Raw genomic sequence first — 22,432 nt, forward strand, 5'->3', positions numbered from 1 at the left:
TCCCAGCTTGGGTCACTGTCTGTCTGGAGTCTGCACATTCTCCCCGTGTCTGTGTGGGTTTCCTCCGGGTGCTCTAGTTTCCTCCCACAGTCTGAAAGACTGTGCTGGTTCGGGTGCATTGTCCTGAACAGGCGCCGGACTGTGGCGACTTGGGGAATTTCACAGTAACTTCATTGTAGTGTTTATGTAAGCCTTACTTGTGACTTCCTCCTGCTCCTCATCCTTCCTCCTGCTCCAATCCACAATTCCACAACTCCAATCCCCTTCCCTCCTCCCCTGACTCTCAGTAGGCTGCAGTCCCGCACCCTCCAGTATCTCACCAGAGTGTGGACAGAATCGACAACTCTGAGGACACCGGGGGTACTGTTAGTTTGCAATAAATCCCCAATTGTGAATTCAAGCAGGTTCCACCAGACTTTCACAATCCGGCAAGAATCAACACTTCAAATGGTAAATGCAAAAGCTTTATTCACTATTAAAGGACAGAAAGATAACAAGTTAAAAAGATAAAAAGGCGTAATATAATTAACAGCAATGAACAGTAAGAGGAGAAAGTTTAACTTGAACAATCAAACAGACTTTCCTCGGTTGCTCAGTCTGAAGGTGTGAAGTGATAATTCCAAAACCTGAATAACACGAGAACAAAATGGCCACTCCAAACCTTCATTTTTACCCCCGTCACTCACACTCTCTTCACTCAAATTAGCCCAAGGGTTGCCCAATAATTGGGTCATTTAACCATCTGCTGATGAATAATTGGCGCCGATTCCCACTTGCTTTTTTTAAAGCTTAACGTTTATTTATTAGTGTCACAACTAGGCTTACATTAACACTGCAATGAAGTTACTGTGAAAATCCCCTAGTCGCCACACTCCGGCGCCTGTTCGGGTACACCGAGGAAGAATTTAGCATGGTCAATGCACCTAACCTACACATCTTTGGACAATTGAGCAAGGGGCAATTTAGCATGGCCAATCCACCTAACCCGCACATAGAGTCATCGAGTCATAGAGGTTTACAGCATGGAAACAGGCCCTTCGGCCCAACTTGTCCATGCCGCACTTTCTTTTTTAAAACCCCTAAGCTCATCCCAATTGCCCGCATTTTGCCCATATCACTCTATACCTATCGTACCCATGTAACTATCTAAATGCTTTTTAAAAGACAAAATTGTACCTGCCTCTACTACTACCTCTGGCAGCTTGTTCCAGGCATTCACCACCCTTTGTGTGAAAAAATTGCCCCTCTGGACACTTTTGTATCGCTCCCCTCTCACCTTAAACCTATGCCCTCTAGTGTTAGACTCCCCTACCTCTGGGAAAAGATATTGACTATCTAGATAGCTGATTTGTGCCCCTCATTATTTTATAGACATTATAAGATCACCCCTCAGCCTCCTACACTCCAGAGAAAAAAGTCCCAGTCTATCCAGCCTCTCCTTTCACTCAATCCATCAAGTCACAGTAGCATCCTGGTAAATCTTTTCTGAACTCTTTCTAGTTTAATAATATCCTCTCAAGAATAGGGTGAACAGAATTGCTCACAGTATTCCAAGTGTGGCCTTACCAATGTCTTGTACAACTTCAACAAGACGTCCCAACTCCTGTATTCAATGTTCTGACCGATGAAACCAAGCATGCCGAATGCCTTTTTCACCACTCTGTCCACCTGTGAACCTAAGTCATCTTTCAGACCGTGGGAGGAAACTGGAGCACCTGGAGGGAACCCACGCAGACACGGGGAGAACGTGCAGACTCCACACAGACAGTGACCCAAGTCAGGAATCGAACCCGGGTCCCTGGCGCTGTGAGGCAGGAGTGCTAACTACTGTGCCACCGTGCCTCCCATGCATCTCCTGGTGTTTTAATGCAAATGCTTGCTAAAAAATGAGACTATTTGAATCAGGCCCCATTCCTTTTCCAACTGAGTGTAATTTGCCAAGGGTGCGAAAGTTTGGAGTTTAGCCACTTACAATTTTCATCATTTATGACTAATGTATTTAAAATCAAGCATTAATTATGTGTAATTATAAAATGTAAAAGATTATAAACTTTGTGTTACAGATTATATTCCCAGCCTTTCGAATAGATCTATTGATTAATTGCTTATTCTTTAATTGTCTCAGAATTAAGGCTCTTCACTTTACGAATCTGGCTGGTTTCCAGTAATGCAGTAACTGCGGGTTGCTCTCGGCCTACCTCCTGCTCCAATCCACACTTCCACAACTCCCATCCCCTTCCCTCCTCCCCTGACTCTCAGTCCCGCACCCTCCAATATCTCACCAGGGTGTGGACAGGATGGACAACTCTGAGAGCCTCACAATTATCCTCACACTTCACACACTCCTGTCGGAGTCACTGGAGAGCAGTCGGGAACTGGAAGCGTGACTGCTTCCCCGCTGCCACCCCCCCCCCCCCCCCCCTTTCGCTGTCCCGGGAGCTGGGGTGGGTTGAGTGAGCCGCTCTGTCCAAGCTTTAGCACTCACCTGATGAAGGAGCGGCGCTCCGAAAGCTCGTGCTACCAAATAAACCTGTTGGACTTTAACCTGGTGTTGTGAGACTTCTTACTGTCCCAGTTTGAGCAGGCTGGTCCATCCACTCAGCTGCTGGGAGCAACACTGAAGTGTAAAGTGGGAGTTGCTGCTGGATCGAGGACGTGAGTTACCCCCAGACTGGAATCAATCTCAGCTCCTTCAGTCGGTGCAGCCCCTGAACCTAAGCTCAGAGAAACTCTGCCCATCACCCAGTGTTAGACAGTTCATTAACAGAGTTAATATATTGCACGCTGGTTAGTGAGAGGTCACCTTCTAACTAAACAAACCCTTTGGGATTTTTACATGAAGAATCGGATAGATTATTAGAAGAAAATGATGCTAAAAGAGCACAGGGAGATCCCATTGCACAGCACAGAGCGTGATGCCTTTAGCAGCGGAATAGCAGCATGTACTGGGTCCCACGGGGCTGGACTTTGCATCGTCGGGATGGGGAGTTGAGGGGGTAAATTGGGGTAAATTGCACTCAGTGACCCCGAGTAGTCACCTCACAATATTCCCCTTTAGAGAGTGTGCGAGTCCCATCACAGATGAACGGGAAGCTCCAATGAGTTGCTGGTTTCAGTGGGGGGGGGGGGGGGGGCAGTCGGAGCCCCTCTACCTGATGGGGGTGGGATTGGGGGACGGGGGGGGGGGGGGGAGGTAGGAAACTGAACCCCGGAGTTGTTGCTTCCATTGTATTGTATCCCAATGGGTGGTAAATGTCAATGCCCCTGAGGAGGGCATTAAATCAAACATAAAATTAATAGGATTAATAAATCTCGAATTAAATGGCTTCAAATTTGGATTTTTCAACGAATGATATAAATGGCAAGATTCTTGGCCGAGCCCAGTGACACCGTTCAATGTTGATTCAAACACCCATTCGTGCGGCAGCTTTTGTCTTATTGGTAAATTTGACAAAATCTCCAGCATTCTGTGCCAGGCGTTTCACTGCATTTTCTGCCTTTTTAACTTTGTCCTCAGTGTCGAGATTAAACCATTCGGTGCCTCCGTCCAGCTTTGCTTTAAAGTCCTTCAATTCATCTTGAACCTCTTTCTCTTTCTCATTGGCGCTCACCGCTACGTGACACACAGGTATCAGTTGTCGGGGGTTTCCTGTCTGAAGTTGAGAGAGCCGCTTCTCTGGATTCTGAGAAAAACCCACTTTGTAATATGTGGTGTCCTTCTCATGGATTAAGTAGATGTGTGTAACCTGAAGGAGAGAAGGAGCTTACATTTAATCTGCAACTTTCACAATCTCCCAACATCCCCGATGTTGTACACAAACATCCCAAAGTGGCAACATGAGGAATAACAGACACAAGAGTATTGGGAGGGGTGGGAGCAGCTCTGACGTACAGTGGGGATTGGAGGTGGTGGGGGATTGGAAAAGGGTTCAGATGGGGAATTCCTGAACTGTAGCCTTTAATTGTTTTTTTTTTCATTCTGGGGGTGGGAGGAGGGTAAATATGACTGGGATAAATAAACCCAGGTTTTAATTACTACAAATTCCAATTTACCAAATGCTGAATAAAGAAACACACTTTGCAGAGTCCAGCCCAGTGACAGTGTTTGCTGCTGATTGAAACCCCCTGTGGGAGGGGAAACATGACCATCGCCACTGAACTGGGATGTCAGTTCCGGATAACACTTACCAACTCAATGCCAGGAAACACATTTGCCAAATCACGTTGCTGAGAGATCCGATACTTCTTCAATGTCTGCCGTTGAAGGTTGGAACTTTTCACTTTCTGAACAGTTTCTTCATGCTCGCTGTCGGACAGCCGTGCATGACATGCAAGCGAGGTCTTTATCCCGCAAACAGCCTCAAACTCAGCAAGCTGAGCTCTTGGATTCTCTGACCTTCCCACACAGAAATAATCAGTGCCGACCAGCTGGAACACGTAGGTGTGTACAATCTGAAGTTGAGAAAGAAGTAACATTCATAAAACACCTTCGACAATCTCCACGTCATCCAAAATTCGACAACAAACGACATCCCAAGGCAGAAACGTGAGGATAAAGGAACCCAGACCCATGAGGGGGGTATTAGGAGGGGGGGAAACTGCCTGGTCACAGGTTGGGGGGTCAATAAGGAGAATAAAAGGCAGCAATTTCTGACTTAAAATCCTGAGCCAATCAGCAAATTCAGGGAAAAGCCGAGAATCGAAGATAACCAGAAACACTTTCTCTAAACTGGGTGTAACCTCCTCACTCAGAGAAATGTCTATTTCCATAGAAGCAAAGAACTTTACAGTGCAGAAGGAGGCCATTCAGCCCATTGAGTCTGCACCGACCACATTCCCACACAGGCCCGATCCAAAGAACCCCAGCCATTTACTCTGGCTCGTCACCCTGACACCAAGGGGCAATTTAGCACAGCCCAATCCACCTAACCCGCACATCTTTCAGACTGTGGGAGGAAACTGGAGCACCCGGAGGAAACCCACGCAGACACGGGGAAAATGTGCAGACTCCGCACAGACAGTGACCCAAGCTCGGAATTGAAACTGAATCCCTGGTGCTGTGAGGCAGCAATGCTAACCACTGTGCCGCCCCATTGTCCTTCATAAAGGATGACAGTGAATCTGTGGATACTACACAGCCCGGAGGCTGCTGATAAATCCTTCCCAATATTTAACCTTTCCCTCAGGATTTTACACAAATTCCCAAACCCATTTATGTCCATCTCAAATAACCTGTCCAATCCCTTCAGCATTTTAAAATCCTCAGTCGCTCCGTCTCTGAGCCTGTGTCTGTCGAACAAGTCAAACTGGATCTGAATAATGTGGAGCCTGAATATTGCTGATTCTCCTGATCACTTTCCACTCCACACAGTCCCAGTATTCTCAGACTGTGCTTCCCCTGTCTGTACTCTCAGACTGTGCTTCCCCTGTCTGGTCTCACAGACTGGACTTCCCCTGTCTGTACTCTCAGACTGTGCTTCCACTGTCTGTACTCTCAGACTGTGCTTCCCCTGCCTGTACACTCAGACTGTGCTTCCCCTGTCTGTACTCTCAGCCTGTGCGTCCCCTGTCTGTACTCTCAGACTGTGCTTCCCCTGTCTGTACTCTCAGACTCTGCTTCTCCCTGTCTGAAAGCTCAGACTGTGCGTCCCCTGTCTGTACTCTCAGACTGTGCTTCCCCTGCCTGTACTCTGAGACTGTGCCTCCCCTGTCTGTGCTCTCAGACAGTGCATCCCCTGTCTGTGCTCTCAGACTGTGCATCCCCTGTCTGTGCTCTCAGACTGTGCTTCCCCTGTCTGTACTCTCAGACTGTGCTTCCCCTGTCTGTACTCTCAGACTGTGCTTCCCCTGTCTGTATTCTCAGACTCTGCTTCCCCCTGTCTGAACGCTCAGACTGTGCTTCCCCTGTCTGTACTCTCAGACTGTGCTTCCCCTGTCTGTACTCTCAGACTGTGCTTCCCCTGTCTGTATTCTCAGACTCTGCTTCCCCCTGTCTGAACGCTCAGACTGTGCATCCCCTGTCTGTGTTCTCAGACTGTGCTTCCCCTGTCTGTACTCTCAGACTGTGCTTCCCCTGTCTGTATTCTCAGACTCTGCTTCCCCCTGTCTGAACGCTCAGACTGTGCTTCCCCTGTCTGTACTCTCAGACTGCACTTCCCCCTGTCTGTACTCTCAGACTGTGTTCCCCTGTCTGTGCTCTCAGACTGTACTTCCCCTGTCTGTAATCTCAGACTCTGCTTCCCCTGTCTGTACTCTCAGACTCTGCTTCCCCTGTCTGAAGTCTCAGAATGTGCTTCCGCCTGTCTGGACTCTCAGATGGTGTTTCCGCTGTCTGGACTCCCAGACTATGCTTCCCATGTCTGTACTCTCAGACTGTGCTTCCCCTGTCTGAACTCTCAGACTGTGCTTCCCCTGTCTGTACTCTCAGACTGTGCTTCCACTGTCTCTACTCTCAGACTGTGCTTCCACTGTCTGTACTCCCAGACTGTGCTTCCCCTGTCTGTACTCTCAGACTGTGCTTCCCATGTCTGTACTCTCAGACTGTGTTCTCCTCTCTCTGCTCTGAGACTGTGACTCCCCTGTCTGTAATCTCAGACTGTGCTTACCCTGTCTGTGCTCTCAGACCGTGCTCCCCCTGTCTGTCCTCTCAGACTGTGCTTGCCGTGTCTGTACTTTCAGACTGCAGTTCCCCTGTCTGTCGTCTCAGACTTTGCTCCCCTGTCTGTAGTCTCAAAAAACAAAGAACAGTACAGCACAGGAAACAGGCCCTTCAGCCCTCCAAGCCTGTGCCGCTCATTGGTCCAACTAGACCATTCGTTTGTATCCCTCCGTTCCCAGTCTGCTCATGTGACTATCTTAAGTCTTAAACGATGCCAGCGTGTCTGCCTCCACCACCCTACTTGGCAGCGCATTCCAGGCCCCCACCACTCTCTGTGTAAAAAACGTCCCTCTGATATCTGAGTTATATCCCGCCCCTCTCACCTTGAGCCCGTGACCCCTCGTGACCTCCAACGTGGGAAAAAGCTTCCCACTGTTCACCCTATCTATATCCTTCATAATCTTGTACACCTCAATTAGGTCTCCCCTCATTCTCCGTCTTTCCAGGGAGAACAAGCCCAGTTTACCCAATCTCTCCTCATAGCTAAGACCCTCCTTACCAGGCAACATCCTGGTAAACCTTCTCTGCACTCTCTCTAAAGCCTCCACGTCCTTCTGGTAGTGCGGCGACCAGAACTGGACGCGGTATTCCAAATGTGGCCTAACCAGCATTCTATACAGCTGCAACATCAGACCCCAGCTTTTATACTCTGTACCCCCGTCCTATAAAGGCAAGCATACCATATGCCTTCTTCACCACCTTCTCCGCCTGTGCTGCCACCTTCAAGGATTTGTGGACTTGCACACCAAGGTCCCTCTGTGTTTCTATACTCTTGATGGCTCTGCCATTTATTGTATAACTCCCCCCTACATTAGTTCTTCCAAAATGCATCACTTCGCATTTCTTCGGATTAAATTCCATCTGCCATTTCTCCGCCAAATTTTCCAGCCTATCTATATCCTGCTGTATTGTCCGACAATGCTCATCGCAATCCGCAAGTCCAGCCATCTTCGTGTCATCTGCAAACTTGCTGATAACACCAGTTACACCTTCTTCCAAATCATTTATATATATCACAAATAGCAGAGGTCCCAGTACAGAGCCCTGCGGAACACCACTGGTCACAGACCTCCAGCCGGAAAAAGACCCTTCGACTGTTATCCTCAGACTGTGCTTGCTCTGTTTGTACTCTCAGACTGTGCATCCCCTTCCTGTACTCTCAGACTGTGCTTGCTCTGTCTGTACCCTCAGACTCGGATCTCTGTAGATCGCGGCCACTTTCTGGATTTTTCTCTCTGGATCTTCTCCCAGTCGGAATTGGGTTGTGATTGGTGAAACCCATTTCACAAATAGTTCCTGTTTCCCCATTGGAGCTGGGAATTAGTAAAAGGTAATAATGATAAGAGAGTATAGGTCGATCCCAATGGACAAGGGGGCGTTTCCTTGTGCTGTAGAGTAGCAGCACGAGGGCTGGAGATAAGATTGTGGTGACCATGGGTTTAGGGGATAAATTGGGGTTGAAACCATCCAATGACCCTGGGCAGTCACCTCACAATATTCCCCTTTAGAGAGTGTGCGAGTCCCATCACAGATGAACGGGAAGCTCCAATGAGTTGCTGGTTTCAGTGGGGGGGCAGTCGGAGCCCCTCTACCTGATGGGGGTGGGATTGGGGGACGGGCAGGGGGGTGGGCTGGATCCAGCAGCTTTGATTGGGTGGGAGGTGTTGCTGAAGATATCAAATTGCCCCGAGAGGGGATGGTGGGGTGGGGTGAGGGGAAAGTATGACTGGGATAAATAAACCCAGAATTAAATTACTTCACATTGTAAAACACACTTTGCAGAGTCCAGCCCAGTGACAGTGTTTGCTGCTGATTGAAACCCCCTGTGGGAGGGGAAACCTGACCATCGCCATGGAACTGGGATGTCTGTTCCGGATAACACTAACCAACTTCATGCCCAGTATCACATTTAGCAACACATCATTGTTACCTGAGAGCTGCTCGAAATCGTGTGCAGCAAATCCAGTGAATCTGGTACTTTCTGTTTCTCAGCAACTGCTCCATCCTCGCTGCTGGGCTGTTTGGCATGTTTTGTAAGCGACAGTTTCATCAATTCACTCGCAATCTCATCAACCTGAGAATCCTCTGATCTTTGTCCACTCTGAAGTTGAGAAAGAAGTAACATTCATAAAACACCTTCCACAATCTCCACATCGTCCAAAATCCGACAACAAACGACATCCCAAGGCAGAAACGTGAGGATAAAGGAACCCAGACCCATGAGGGGGGTATTAGGAGGGGGGGAAACTGCCTGGTCACAGGTTGGGGGATCAATAAGGAGAATAAAAGGCAGCAATTTCTGACTTAAAATCCTGAGCCAATCAGCAAATTCAGGGAAAAGCCGAGAATCGAAGATAACCAGAAACACTTTCTCTGTAAACTGGGTGTAACCTCCTCACTCAGAGAAATGTCTATTTCCATAGAAGCAAAGAACTTTACAGTGCAGAAGGAGGCCATTCAGCCCATTGAGTCTGCACCGACCACAATCCCACACAGGCCCGATCCAAAGAACCCCAGCCATTTACTCTGGCTAGTCACCCTGACACCAAGGGGCAATTTAGCACAGCCCAATCCACCTAACCCGCACATCTTTCAGACTGTGGGAGGAAACTGGAGCACCCGGAGGAAACCCACGCAGACATGGGGAGAATGTGCAGACTCCACACAGACACTGACCCAAGCTAGGAATTGAAACTGAATCCCTGGTGCTGTGAGGCAGCAATACTAACCACTGTGCCGCCCCATTGTCCTTCATAAAGGATGACAGTGAATCTGTGGATACTACATAGCCCGGAGGCTGGTGATAAATCCGTCCCAATATTTAACCTTTCCCTCAGGATTTTAGACACATTCCCAATCCCATTCGTGTCCATCCCAAATAACCTGTCCAATCCCTTCAGCATTTTAAATTCCTCAGTCGCTCCGTCTCTGAGCCTGTGTCTGTCTAACAAGTCAAACTGGATCTGAATAATGTGGAGCCTGAATATTGCTGATTCTCCTGATCACTTTCCACTCCACACAGTCCCAGTATTCTCAGACTGTGCTTCCCCTGTCTGTACTCTCAGACTGTGCTTCCCCTGTCTGTACTCTCAGACTGTGCTTCCGCTGTCTCTACTCTCAGACTGTGCTTCCCCTGTCTGTACTCTCAAACTGTGCTTCCACTGTCTGTACTCTCAGACTGTGCGTCCCCTGTCTGTACTCTCAGACTGTGCTTCCGCTGTCTCTGCTCTCAGACTGTGCTTCCGCTGCCTGTGCTCTCAGACTGTGCTACCCCTGTCTGTACTCCACTGTCTGTAGTCTCAGACTGTGCTTCCATTGTCCGTACCCTCAGTCTTTGCTTCCCCTGACTGTACTCTCAGACTGTGCTTCCTCTGTCTGGACTCTCAGACTGTGCTTCCCCTGCCTGTACTCGCGGACTGTGCTCCCCATGTCTGTTCTCACAGATGTGCTTCGCCTGTCTGTACTCTCAGACTGTGCTTCCCCTGTCTTTAGTCTCAGACCGTGCTTCCCCTGTCTGTACTCTCAGACGGTGCTCCCCATGTCTGTTCTCTCAAACTCCGCTTCCCCTGTCTGTGCTCTCAGACTGTGCTACCCCTGTCTGTACTCCACTGTCTGTAGTCTCAGACTGTGCTTCCATTATCCGTACCCTCAGTCTTTGCTTCCCCTGTCTGTCCTCACAGACTGTGCTTCCCCTGACTGTACTCTCAGACTGTGCTTCCACTGTCTGTATTCTCTGACTTTGCTTCCCCAGTCTGTACTCTCAGACTGTGCCTCCCCTGTCTGTACTCTCAGACTGTGCTTCTGCTGTCTGTACTCTCAGACTGTGCCTCCCCTGTCTGTACTCTCAGACTGTGCTTCCGCTGTCTGTACTCTCAGACTGTGGTTCCCCTGTCTGTACTCTCAGACTGTGCTTCCACTGTCCGTTCTCTCGGACTGTGCTTCCCCTGTCTGTACTCTCAGACTGTGCTCCCCCTGTATGTACTCTCAGACTGTGCTTCCCTGTCTGTACTCTCAGACTGTGCTTCCCCTGTCTGTACTCTCAGACTGTGCTTCCCCCGTCTGTACTCTCAGACTGTCCTTCCCCTGCCTGTACTCTCAAACTCTGCTTCCCCTGTCTGTACTCTGACACTGTGCACCCCTTCTCTGTACTCTCGTACTGTGCTTCCCCTGTCTGTACTCTCAGACTGGACTTCACCTGTCTGTACTTTCAGACTGTGCTTCCCCTGTCTGTATTCTCAGACTGTGCTTGCTCTGTCTGTACCCCCCTGTCTGTCGTCTCAGACTGTGCTTCCCCTGTCTGTACTCTCAGACAGTGCTACCCCTGTCTGTACTCTCAGACAGTGCTTCCCCTGTCTGTATTCTCAGACTATGCTTCCATTGTCCATACTCTCAGACTGTGCTTCCTCTGTCTGTTCTATAAGACTGTCCTTCCCCTGACTGTACTCTCGGATTGTGCTTTCCCTGTCGGCACTCTCAGACTATGCTTCCGTTGTCTGTACTCTCAGACTGTACTCCACAATTCTGTACTCTCAGACTGTGCTTCCCCTGTCTGTACTCTCAGACTGTGCTTCCCCTGTCTGTACTCTCAGATTGTGCATCCCTGTCTGCACACTCAGACTGTGCTTCCGCTGTCTGTACTCTCAGACTGTGCGTCCCCTGTGTGTACTCTCAGACTGTGCTTACCCTGTCTGTACTCTCAGACTGTGCTTGCTCTGTCTGTACCCTCAGACTGGGATCTCTGTTGATCGCGGCCTCTTTCTGGATTTTTCTCTCTGGATCAGCACATGGAGCACACCACGATGTTAGGGAGTGGGATAGCTTGATCTTGGTTTCAGATAAAGCTCGGCACAACATCGTGGGCCGAAGGGCCTGTTCTGTGCTGTACTGTTCTATGTTCGATCTTCTCCTAGTCGGAATTGGGTTGTGATTGGTGAAACCCATTTCATAAATTTTTCTTGTTTCCCCATTGGAGCTGGGAATTAGTAAAAGGTAATAATGATAAGAGAGTATAGGTCGATCCCAATGGACAAGGGGGCGTTTCCTTGTGCTGTAGAGTAGCAGCACGAGGGCTGGAGATAAGATTGTGGTGACCATGGGTTTAGGGGATAAATTGGGGTTGAAACCATCCAATGACCCTGGGCAGTCACCTCACAATATTCCCCTTTAGAGAGTGTGCGAGTCCCATCACAGATGAACGGGAAGCTCCAATGAGTTGCTGATTTCAGTGGGGGGGCAGTCGGAGCCCCTCTACCCGATGGGGGTGGGATTGGGGGACGGGCAGGTGGGTGGGCTGGATCCAGCAGCTTTGATTGGGTGGGAGGTGTTGCTGAAGATATGAAATTGCCCCGAGAGGAGATTGTGGGGTGGGGTGAGGGGAAAGTATGACTGGGATAAATAAACCCAGAATTAAATTACTTCACATTGTAAAACACACTTTGCAGAGTCCAGCCCAGTGACAGTGTTTGCTGCTGATTGAAACCCCCTGTGGGAGGGGAAACCTGACCATCGCCACGGAACTGGGATGTCAGTTCCGGATAACACTTACCAATGTGATTTTTATCAACAGGTGACTGTCAGTCTCAATGATCTGGTGAAACGACTGCAGTGTCTGCCGTTCGATATTGTAACCTGTCAGTTTCTTTACAGCCTCTTCATGCTCGCTGTCAGACAGCTGTTCCTGATATACAAATACCATTTCATTGGGGGAGCCAGGCTGAGGCTGAAGAAGCTGTACAACCTCAGCAAACACTTCAGCAGCATTCTCTGACCTTCCCACATAGAAATCATTCGTGCAGCCAACGCGGATCACGTAGGTTTTCCCACTCTGAAGTTGAGAAAGAAGTTACATTCATAAAACACCTTCAACAATCCCCACGTCGTCCAAAATTTGACACCGAAAAAACATCCCAAGGCGGAAGAAAAAACACAGACCCATGAGGGGGACATTAAAAGGGGGGCAAACTGCCTGGTCACAGGGTTGGGGGGCGGGGGGGAATGACAGTGAATCTGTGGATACCACACGGCCCAGAGGCTGGTGATAAATCCTTCCCAATATTTAACCCAGTGGTTCCCAAACTTTTTTCACTGGGCCGCACTTTCAGAATAAAAATTTGCTCGTGCCACACCAAATTTTTTATTGATGATAAATACATTCAAAAACAACTCCGAGCAGTGCTTGATTCATAACATAGAACACAACTACTTTATAATATGATCATGGGACATCCAGAAAGTATAAAACAATGCTTGTTTAAACCATGTTTCAATGTTTCTTTGATTGTTCTTGAATCTTCCCGTCACACTTGCCATCCCCTCTCGCCGCACCAGTGTGGCGCGCCGCACCCTTTGGGAACCACTGATTTAACCTTTCCCTCAGGATTTTAGACTCATTCCCAATCCCATTCGTGTCCATCTCAAATAACCTATCCAATCCCTTCGACATTTTAAAATCCTCAGTCGCTCCGTCTCTGAGCCTGTGTCTGTCAAACAAGTCAAACTGGATCCGAATAATGTGGAGCCTGAATATTGCTGATTCTCCTGATCACTTTCCACTACACACACTCAATATCACTCACTGGGGAAAATGGACAAAATTACACTCAATGCTCCAAGTGCGGCCAGAACCAAAGATTGACATTGGTTTCAATACTCAATGGATTTGCTCTCCCCGTGTCTGCGTGGGTTTCCTCCGGGTGCTCCAGTTTCCTCCCACAGTCCGAAAGACGTGCTGGTTAGGTGTGTTGGCCGTGCTAAATTCTCCCTCGGTGTACCCGAAAAGTCACCGGAGTGTGGCAACTGGGGGATTTTCACAGTAACTTCATTGCACAGTAACGTCATTGTGACATGAATAAATATACAAATAAGGATAAGGAAACCGCCTGTGATTAAAGATAGAAAGCTGTGGAAATACACAATGGGTCAGTGAGGTAATGAATTGGGGCTCAGAGGGCAGGAGACGGGGGTTTGAGAGGTTGGAAGCAAGTAAAGAAAATTATTTCATGGTTTTCAGTTTAGTCGATTGTGGGAATGTGAGAAACAGAGAGTGAAAGAGTTTCCCACTTTGAGGTGGTGGAAAAGACTGAGTTAGAGTTGGAGAGGATCAGTAAGTTTCGATTTGATGATAGTGAGGGGGTGGGGTGTCTATCGTTCTCTAAATGTCATTGGGACTGGGTAAAAGGGATCAGAAAAAATTCATTAGGAAAGAGATTGAAGCGTGTTCAGGAAAATCACGCAGGTGTTAAACCAAGAATCCTTCTTTTTATTCAGGAATGGTGGCTTATAAATTGTCAGGAATTTCTCGTACGTTTTCCTGGTCCCCAATCACCCTGACAGCGTCAAAGAGTCTCAATTCTCACCCACGGAGATCATTAAAACATTAAGAATCTGTTTCACTGCTTTGCAAACTCATAACTCACCAACGTACCCATCAATTGCAACTCTGTGAAGCACAAAATATGAGGAAAACCATTCGGCTCATCACATCCCCATCACCCAGAAAGACCCCCATCATTCCCCAGAAAACAGGGGGAACCACTGGGCACAATTTCACGTGGAGCCCTCCCTGAGGGTGCCACCCAACACAGGACCTCGGGCTGGTATCCAAGTCGCTGCCCGGGTGAGATTGATACCTGGAGCAGAAATGCCAGCGAGCAGTTACCTGGGAGAGCAGATGAAAAGGAATTGGAAACTATTGCAGACACTTTGCAGAATAGTGCAGACAGTGTTGGGGTTCCCCGATACTGTGTCACAGCAGGTAGCTGGAGTAATGCTGATATCCCACACACACCTGGAGATAAACCCAAAACTCCACGTTGAATCTTAAATATTCCACAGCTAAATATTGAAACAGATAACTCACCATTTTCAGTTGGAATGCCTCGACAGTTCCGTCTGTTTCTCTCCTATATCTGGCAGCTCAGATATTGATAAACCGGTTTCAATAATGATGCTCCGTTGTTTAATTAATTGTTTTACTGCCATCAGTGCATCATTATCATTGGAAGATTCCCAAACACTCTCAGCCCACAGTGAAACACCTGGAGCATAGAAACGGATAATATGGAATAAATACCAGGATCTGGGAGGAACTCCAGTGTGCTCAGTGATCCAGTATTCAGGGTCTGTGGGGGTCTAATTCCCTCTTTGTACAATGTTACTAGTACAGCTTTGGAACGTTGAAATGTTAGTTTCTGTCTCTCTCCCCTGATCCATGACATCAATTGTGTTTTTTGATTGAGATTCACATTCCACATCCTGATGGGACAGGAGTGCATTGGCTGGTTGGTTGGTTGGGGAACAGGTTTGTCACTGGCAAAGATCACCAGGTTATTTAGTTCCTGGAATGTGTTGAGATAGTTAAATCTGCGCTCACTCACACTACAACGTGCCTATAATGTCAACCCATGAATAAATAGGTGGTCCGTGTGGAACTCATCTTCCTCGCCCTGGCTGCATCGCTGTCATCGTTGACCACACTGTCCTCCTCCAGCCCCCTCCCCTCCATCATCCAGCTGCTTCCATTCCTATCCATCCGGCTCTAGCCAAACACCAGAAATGCCTTCACTTCCTGTATCCTGGCCATTATGTCTATTGTACCCTCAAGGATTGACTCCTGACCACCCACCTTTCAGTGACATCACCAGAAAACGTATCAACTTACAAATGTACGTGAATGACACCCAGGTCTATATCACCAACAATTCTCTCCATTCCTCTCCCCTCCACTGTTGGGTTGCCTGTCTGACACCCAGTGGGTGAAATGTCTAAACTCCTGTAGACAGCGCTGCTCCTCAAGGAAACATTGTGCTGGGAACATTTTTTTATGATACAGAAAGAATGTTCCTGATGGTAGGGGGAAGTCCAGAACTAGGGGCTGTAGTTTGAGGATGAGGGGTAAACCTTTTGGGACTGAGGTGAGGAGAAATCTCTTCACCCAGAGGGTGCTGAATGTGTGGAATTCACTCCCAACTAATGTAGTTGAGACCAAAACATTGTCTGATTTCAAGAAGAAATGAGATGTAGCTCTTGGGGCTGAAGGGATCGAGGGATATGGGGAGAAGGCGGGATCAGGCTATTGAGTTCAGCCATGATCAGAATGAATGGGGGAGCAGGCTCGAAGGGCTGAATGGCCTCCTTCTCCTTCTCGTTTCTCGGGTTCGATGACACAGTTTCCCAATGGCCGAGTCCCACGTCCTGGCCACCAGGTGGAGCCCGGCAACCGGAAAATAATTTGTTTATTCCGAGGCTTACGTTGCTGGTCACCTCACGACAAGAAGGATGTGGAAGCGCTGGAAAGAGTGCAGAGGAGATTTACCAGGATGCTGCCTGGTTTGGAGGGTCGGTCTTATGAGGAAAGGTTGAGGGAGCTTGGGCTGTTCTCTCTGGAGCGGAGGAGATTGAGGGGAGACTGAATAGAGGTTTATAAAATGATGAAGGGGATAGATAGAGTGAATGTTCAAAGACTATTTCCTCGGGGTGGATGGAGCTATTACAAGGGGGCATAACTATAGGATTCATGGTGGGAGATATAGGAAGGATGTCCGAGGTAGGTTCTTTACTCAGAGAGTGGTTGGGGTGTGGAATGGACTGCCTGCAGTGATAGTGGAGTCAGACACTTTAGGAACATTTAAGCGGTTATTGGATAGGCACATGGAGCACACCAGGATGATAGGGAGTGGGATAGCTTGATCTTGGTTTCAGATAAAGCTCGGCACAACATTGTGGGCCGAAGGGCCTGTTCTGTGCTGTACTGTTCTATGTTCTATGTTTAGTTTTTGATCCATTCAACATTCCTCAATTCATGTTAATATATTACCCCTAATCCCCTGAGTACTGGTGTGTGTTTTTAAACAATATTCGCACCTTGCGGTGCTGCCCGCAAGCCGATGGATAAATCCAGCCCCAGGGTCCCTGTTCAGGCACTAACTTTAATACAATACCAAATAGTTCAGTTTGTCATGACCCGCCCAACACTGCAGAGAAAGGTGCGGGATTGGAATCGAAACATCGCAATTCACTCGCGATGGAAACTGACACTGAGTAACCTGAGACGGGCGTGCTCAGTTTATAGAAAATCACAAACAATTATTCGGAGTTAATTACTGAAATGTGACTGAAGATGAATTCAGCGCCTGACCAGGTAGCAACAGCAATCTAACAAGAGGCTAACTGGGGAAGAATGTTGGCCCTGACAACTGCCTTGACAACTGCTGGAGCGGCACGGTGGCTAGCACTGCTGTCTTACAGCAGCAGGGACCTGGGTTCGATTCCCGGTTTGGGTTACTGTCTGTGTGGAGTCTGCACATTCTCCCCGTGTCTGCATGGGTTTCCTCCGGGTGTTCCGGTTTTCTCTCACACTCTGAAAGACTGTGCTGGTTAGGGTGCATTGCGCCAGAGTGTGGCGACGAGTGAGTTGAAACGCGACTGAAGATGAATTCAGCACCTGACCAGGTAGCGACGGCAATCTAACAAGTGGCTAACTGGGCAAGAATGTTGGCCCAGACAACTGCCTTGCTGGGGCGGCACGGTGGCACAGTGGTTAGTGCTGCTGCCTCACAGCGCCAGGGACCCAGCTTCGCATTCCCAGCTTGGGTCACTGTCTGTCTGGAGTCTGCACGTTCTCCCCGTGTCTGCGTGGGTTTCCTCCGGGTTCTCTGGTTTCCTCCTACGGTCTGAAAGACTGTGCTGGTTAGGGTGCATTGTCCTGAACAGGCGCCGGACTGTGGCGACTTGGGGAATTTCACAGTAACTTCATTGCAGTGTTAATGTAAGCCTTACTTGTGACACTAATATATAAACTTTACTTTACTTTGTCCACCCGACAATGCAGAGCTTCCTCAGTGGCCAATGTCTGCCTGAATTATAAGGTCAATTCCCAGAGTGGGGGCTCAAACCCACAACCTTCTGACTTGGAAACCATTAATGGAGTTAGCGAGGGTGGGTGCTGTTTGTGAATAGTTTATATTCCTGCCCCTGGATGATGGCTTCTGTAGTTAGAAAATAATTGATGAGATATGTTAGGGAAATATCTGAAACATTAATAAAATGCTCCATCCAAGAACAACAAACAAAGAACAAAGAACAATACAGCACAGGAACAGGCCCTTCGGCCCTCCAAGCCCACGCCGCTCCCCGGTCCAGGATTGAATCCTGAATCCAGGATCCCCGCCCAATTTTCCAGCCTATCTACACACCAATATCCTATCCACCGAGCTGTCCCTCACAGCTACGATGCTTTGTTCATTACAACCTATTAACTCACCCCCACCCCCCCATTCCAGACCATGTGATCTCCAGGGAGAGGCGAAACCCCAGAGTGAAAAACCCCAGGGCCAATATGGGGAAAAAAAATCTGGGAAATTCCTCTCCGACCCCCTGAGGCGATCGAAACGAGTCCAGGAGATCACAATGGCCCTGATCGGAAAATGCTTCCCAACCCTAGTCATTTCCACTTCCACGAACACCATATGAATTCCCTGCCCCCGAGACAGGTTCCCAACTATCCGCAGTCTCGCTCTGTCCTGGCACCAGCAAGATGATCATAGAATGAAGCCTTGAAACGAGAAACCAGGAACAATTAGCCCGCGCCGCTCCCTGGTCCAAACTAGACCACTCTTTTGTATCCCTCCATTCCCACTCCGTTCATATAGCTGTCTAGATAAGTCTTAAACGTTCCCAGTGTGTCCGCCTCCACCACCTTGCCCGGCAACACATTCCAGGCCCCCACGACCCTCTGTGTGAAATATGTCCTTCTGATATCTGTGTTAAACCTCCCCCCCTTCACCTTGAACCTATGACCCCTCGTGAACGTCACCACCGACCCGGGGAAAAGCTTCCCACCGTTCACCCTATCTATGCCTTTCATAATTTTATACACCTCTATTAAGTCTCCCCTCATCCTCCGTCTTTCCAAGGAGAACAACCCCAGTTTCCCCAATCTCTCCTCATAACCAAGCCCCTCCATACCAGGCAAAATCCTGGTAAACCTCCTCTGTACTCTCTCCAAAGCCTCCACGTCCTTCTAGTAGTGTGGCGACCAGAACTGGACGCAGTATTCCAAATGCGGCCGAACCAACGTTCTATACATCTGCAACATCAGACCCCAACTTTTATACTCTATGCCCTGTCCTATAAAGGCAAGCATACCATATGCCTTCTTCACCACCTTCTCCACCTGTGACGTCACCTTCAAAGATCTGTGGACTTGCACACCCAGGTCCCTCTGCGTCTCTACACCCTTTATGGTTCTTCCATTTATCGTGTAGCTCCTCCCTACATTATTCCCACCAAAATGCATCACTTCGCATTTATCAGGATTGAACTCCATCTGCCATTTCTTTGCCCAAATTTCCAGCCTATCTATATCCTTCTGTAGCCTCTGACAATGTTCCTCACTATCTGCAAGTCCTGCCAGTTTTGTGTCGTCCGCAAACTTACTGATCACCCCAGTTCCTCCTTCTTCCAGATCATTTATATAAATCACAAACAGCAGAGGTCCCAATACAGAGCCCTGCGGTACACCACTCGTCATTTATCCAGTGGATAAATGAATTTTATCACAATAAATGCTGGAGTTAGTTTGTGTCGCGATGGTTTTACAGTTCTTTTTTACTGGAAAGACGGTGGCTGAGGGGAAAGACCTGATTAGAGGTCGACAAAATGATGAGAGGCACAGACAGGGTGGACAGTCAGAGGCTTTTTCCCAGGGTCGAGGTGTCAATTACAAGGGGGCACAGGTTCAAGGTGAGAGGGGGGAAAGTTTAAGGGAGATGTGTGGGGGAGGTTTTTCACACAGAGAGTGGTGGGTGCCTGGAACCCGCTGCCAGAGGAGGTGGTGGAAGCAGGCACATTAACAACATTTAAGAGGCATCTGGATGGGTCCATGGATAGGGAGGGAATAGAGGGATACGGACCGAGTAAGGGCAGAGGGTTTTTTTTAGTTTAGTTAGGGCGTCATGACCAGCACGGGCTTGGAGGGCCGAAGGGCCTGTTCTTGTGCTGTACTGTTCTTTGTTCTTTGTTAATGATGTGGAGATGCCGGCGTTGGACTGGGGTAAACACAGTAAGAAGTCTCACAGCACCAGGTTAAAGTCCAACAGGTTTATTCAGTAGCTTTTATTTGGTGACTTTTGCTACCAAATAAACCTGTTGGACTTTAACCTGGTGTTGTGAGACTTCTTACTTTATTAATGAGGCAGGTCAGCACTAAAGGCAGCAGAGTTTTCCCAGTGTTGCAATCCCTCATCCTGGTTCCTCCACAATCTCTTTTAAACGGTGATAATTACACAGCTCATTCATCGACTCTACAGAGATATGAGAAAAGTTCATACTGAGAAAGATCAAACAGGATTCCCAGTGCTGATCCCTATCCAACATTCCCTCTTCCAGGTGTCAGCGAGGCTCAATGGAATTGTGGAATTAAATATCATTTCAGTTTCCTGGGAGAGCAGATGAAAAGGAATTGGAAACTATTGCACTTTGCAGAATAGTGCAGACAGTGTTGGGGTTCCCCGATACTGTGTCACAGCAGGTAGCTGGAGTAATGCTGATATCCCACACACACCTGGAGATAAACCCAAAACTCCACATTGAATCTTAAATATTCCTCAGCTAAATATTGAAACAGATAACTCACCATTTTCAGTTGGAATGCCTCTACAGTCCCGTCTGTTTCTCTCCTATATCTGGCAGCTCAGATATTGATAAACCGGTTTCAATTATGATGCTTCATTATTTAATTAATTGTTTTACTGTCATCAGTGCATCATTATCATTGGAAGATTCCCAAACACCCACAGCCCACAGAGAAACACCTGGAGCATAGAAACGGATAATATGGAATAAATACCAGGATCTGGGAGGAACTCCAGTGTGGTCAGTGATCCAGTATTCAGGGTCTGTGGGGGTCTAATTCCCTCTTTGTACAATGTTACTAGTACAGCTTTGGAATGTTGAAATGTTAGTTTCTGTCTCTCTCCCCTGATCCATGACATCAATTGTGTTTTTTGATTGAGATTCACATTCCACATCCTGATGGGACAGGAGTGCATTGGCTGGTTGGTTGGTTGGGGAACAGGTTTGTCACTGGCAAAGATCACCAGGTTATTTAGTTCCTGGAATGTGTTGAGATAGTTAAATCTGCGCTCACTCACAGTACAACGTGCCTATAATGTCAACCCATGAATAAATAGGTGGTCCGTGTGGAACTCATCTTCCTCGCCCTGGCTGCATCGCTGTCATCGTTGACCACACTGTCCTCCTCCAGCCCCCTCCCCTCCATCATCCAGCTGCTTCCATTCCTATCCATCCGGCTGTAGCCAAACACCAGAAATGCCTTCACTTCCTGTATCCTGGCCATTATGTCTATTGTACCCTCAAGGATTGACTCCTGACCACCCACCTTTCAGTGACATCACCAGAAAACGTATCAACTTACAAATGTACGTGAATGACACCCAGGTCTATATCACCAACAATTCTCTCCATTCCTCTCCCCTCCACTGTTGGGTTGCCTGTCTGACACCCAGTGGGTGAAATGTCTAAACTCCTGTAGACAGCGCTGCTCCTCAAGGAAACATTGTGCTGGGAACATTTTTTTATGATACAGAAAGAATGTTCCTGATGGTAGGGGGAAGTCCAGAACTAGGGGCTGTAGTTTGAGGATGAGGGGTAAACCTTTTGGGACTGAGGTGAGGAGAAATCTCTTCACCCAGAGGGTGCTGAATGTGTGGAATTCACTCCCAACTAATGTAGTTGAGACCAAAACATTGTCTGATTTCAAGAAGAAATGAGATGCAGCTCTTGGGGCTGAAGGGATCGAGGGATATGGGGAGAAGGCGGAATCAGGCTATTGAGTTCAGCCATGATCAGAATGAATGGGGGAGCAGGCTCGAAGGGCTGAATGGCCTCCTTCTCCTTCTCGTTTCTCGGGTTCGATGACACAGTTTCCCAATGGCCCAGTCCCACGTCCTGGCCACCAGGTGGAGCCCGGCAACCGGAAAATAATTTGTTTATTCCGAGGCTTACGTTTCTGGTCACCTCACTACAAGAAGGATGTGGAAGCGCTGGAAAGAGTGCAGAGGAGATTTACCAGGATGCTGCCTGGTTTGGAGGGTAGGTCTTATGAGGAAAGGTTGAGGGAGCTTGGGCTGTTTTCTCTGGAGCGGAGGAGATTGAGGGGAGACTGAATAGAGGTTTATAAAATGATGAAGGGGATAGATAGAGTGAATGTTCACAGATTTTTTCCTCGGGTGGATGGAGCTATTATAAGGGGGCATAACTATTGGATTCATGGTGGGAGATATAGGAAGGATGTCCGAGGTAGGTTCTTTACTCAGAGAGTGGTTGGGGTGTGGAATGGACTGCCTGCAGTGATAGTGGAGTCAGACACTTTAGGAACATTTAAGCGGTTATTGGATAGGCACATGGAGCACACCAGGATGATAGGGAGTGGGATAGCTTGATCTTGGTTTCAGATAAAGCTCGGCACAACATTGTGGGCCGAAGGGCCTGTTCTGTGCTGTACTGTTCTATGTTCTATGTTTAGTTTTTGATCCATTCAACATTCCTCAATTCATGTTAATATATTACCCCTAATCCCCTGAGTACTGGTGTGTGTTTTTAAATATTTGCACCTTGCGGTGCTGCCCGCAAGCCGATGGATAAATCCAGCCCCAGGGTCCCTGTTCAGGCACTAACTTTAATACAATACCAAATAGTTCAGTTTGTCATGACCCGCCCAACACTGCAGAGAAAGGTGCGGGATTAGCAATCGAA

General features: G+C 48.2%; 1 protein-coding gene across 1 annotated transcript; it reads right to left on the reverse strand.

Annotated features, from left to right (window-relative positions):
• Window positions 1–448: 448 nt before the first annotated feature.
• On the reverse strand, window positions 449–21,014 carry LOC144509505 (uncharacterized). The gene is made up of 5 exons (XM_078238411.1): window positions 20,877–21,014; window positions 12,204–12,482; window positions 8,589–8,759; window positions 4,189–4,452; window positions 449–3,746 (listed from the first exon to the last, which is right to left on the reverse strand). The coding sequence occupies exons 1-5, from the start codon at window positions 21,012–21,014 to the stop codon at window positions 3,405–3,407; spliced, it is 1,194 nt and encodes a 397-aa protein (XP_078094537.1). The 3' UTR covers window positions 449–3,404.
• Between the last annotated feature and the right edge of the window lie 1,418 nt (window positions 21,015–22,432).

The sequence above is a fragment of the Mustelus asterias genome, chromosome 21, assembly GCF_964213995.1.
Source record: "Mustelus asterias chromosome 21, sMusAst1.hap1.1, whole genome shotgun sequence".
Lineage (NCBI taxonomy): Eukaryota > Metazoa > Chordata > Chondrichthyes > Carcharhiniformes > Triakidae > Mustelus > Mustelus asterias.

Excerpts from the sequence above, each read along its gene's own strand:
- LOC144509505 (XM_078238411.1), bottom strand. The coding sequence starts at position 21,014 with ATGGCCAGGATACAGGAAGTGAAGGCATTTCTGGTGTTTGGCTACAGC. Across the intron at positions 8,760-12,203 it reads TGTTGATAAAAATCACATTG|AGTGGACAAAGATCAGAGGA; the intron begins GTAAGTGTTATC and ends TCTCAACTTCAG. Across the intron at positions 4,453-8,588 it reads CGATTTCGAGCAGCTCTCAG|ATTGTACACACCTACGTGTT; the intron begins GTAACAATGATG and ends TCTCAACTTCAG.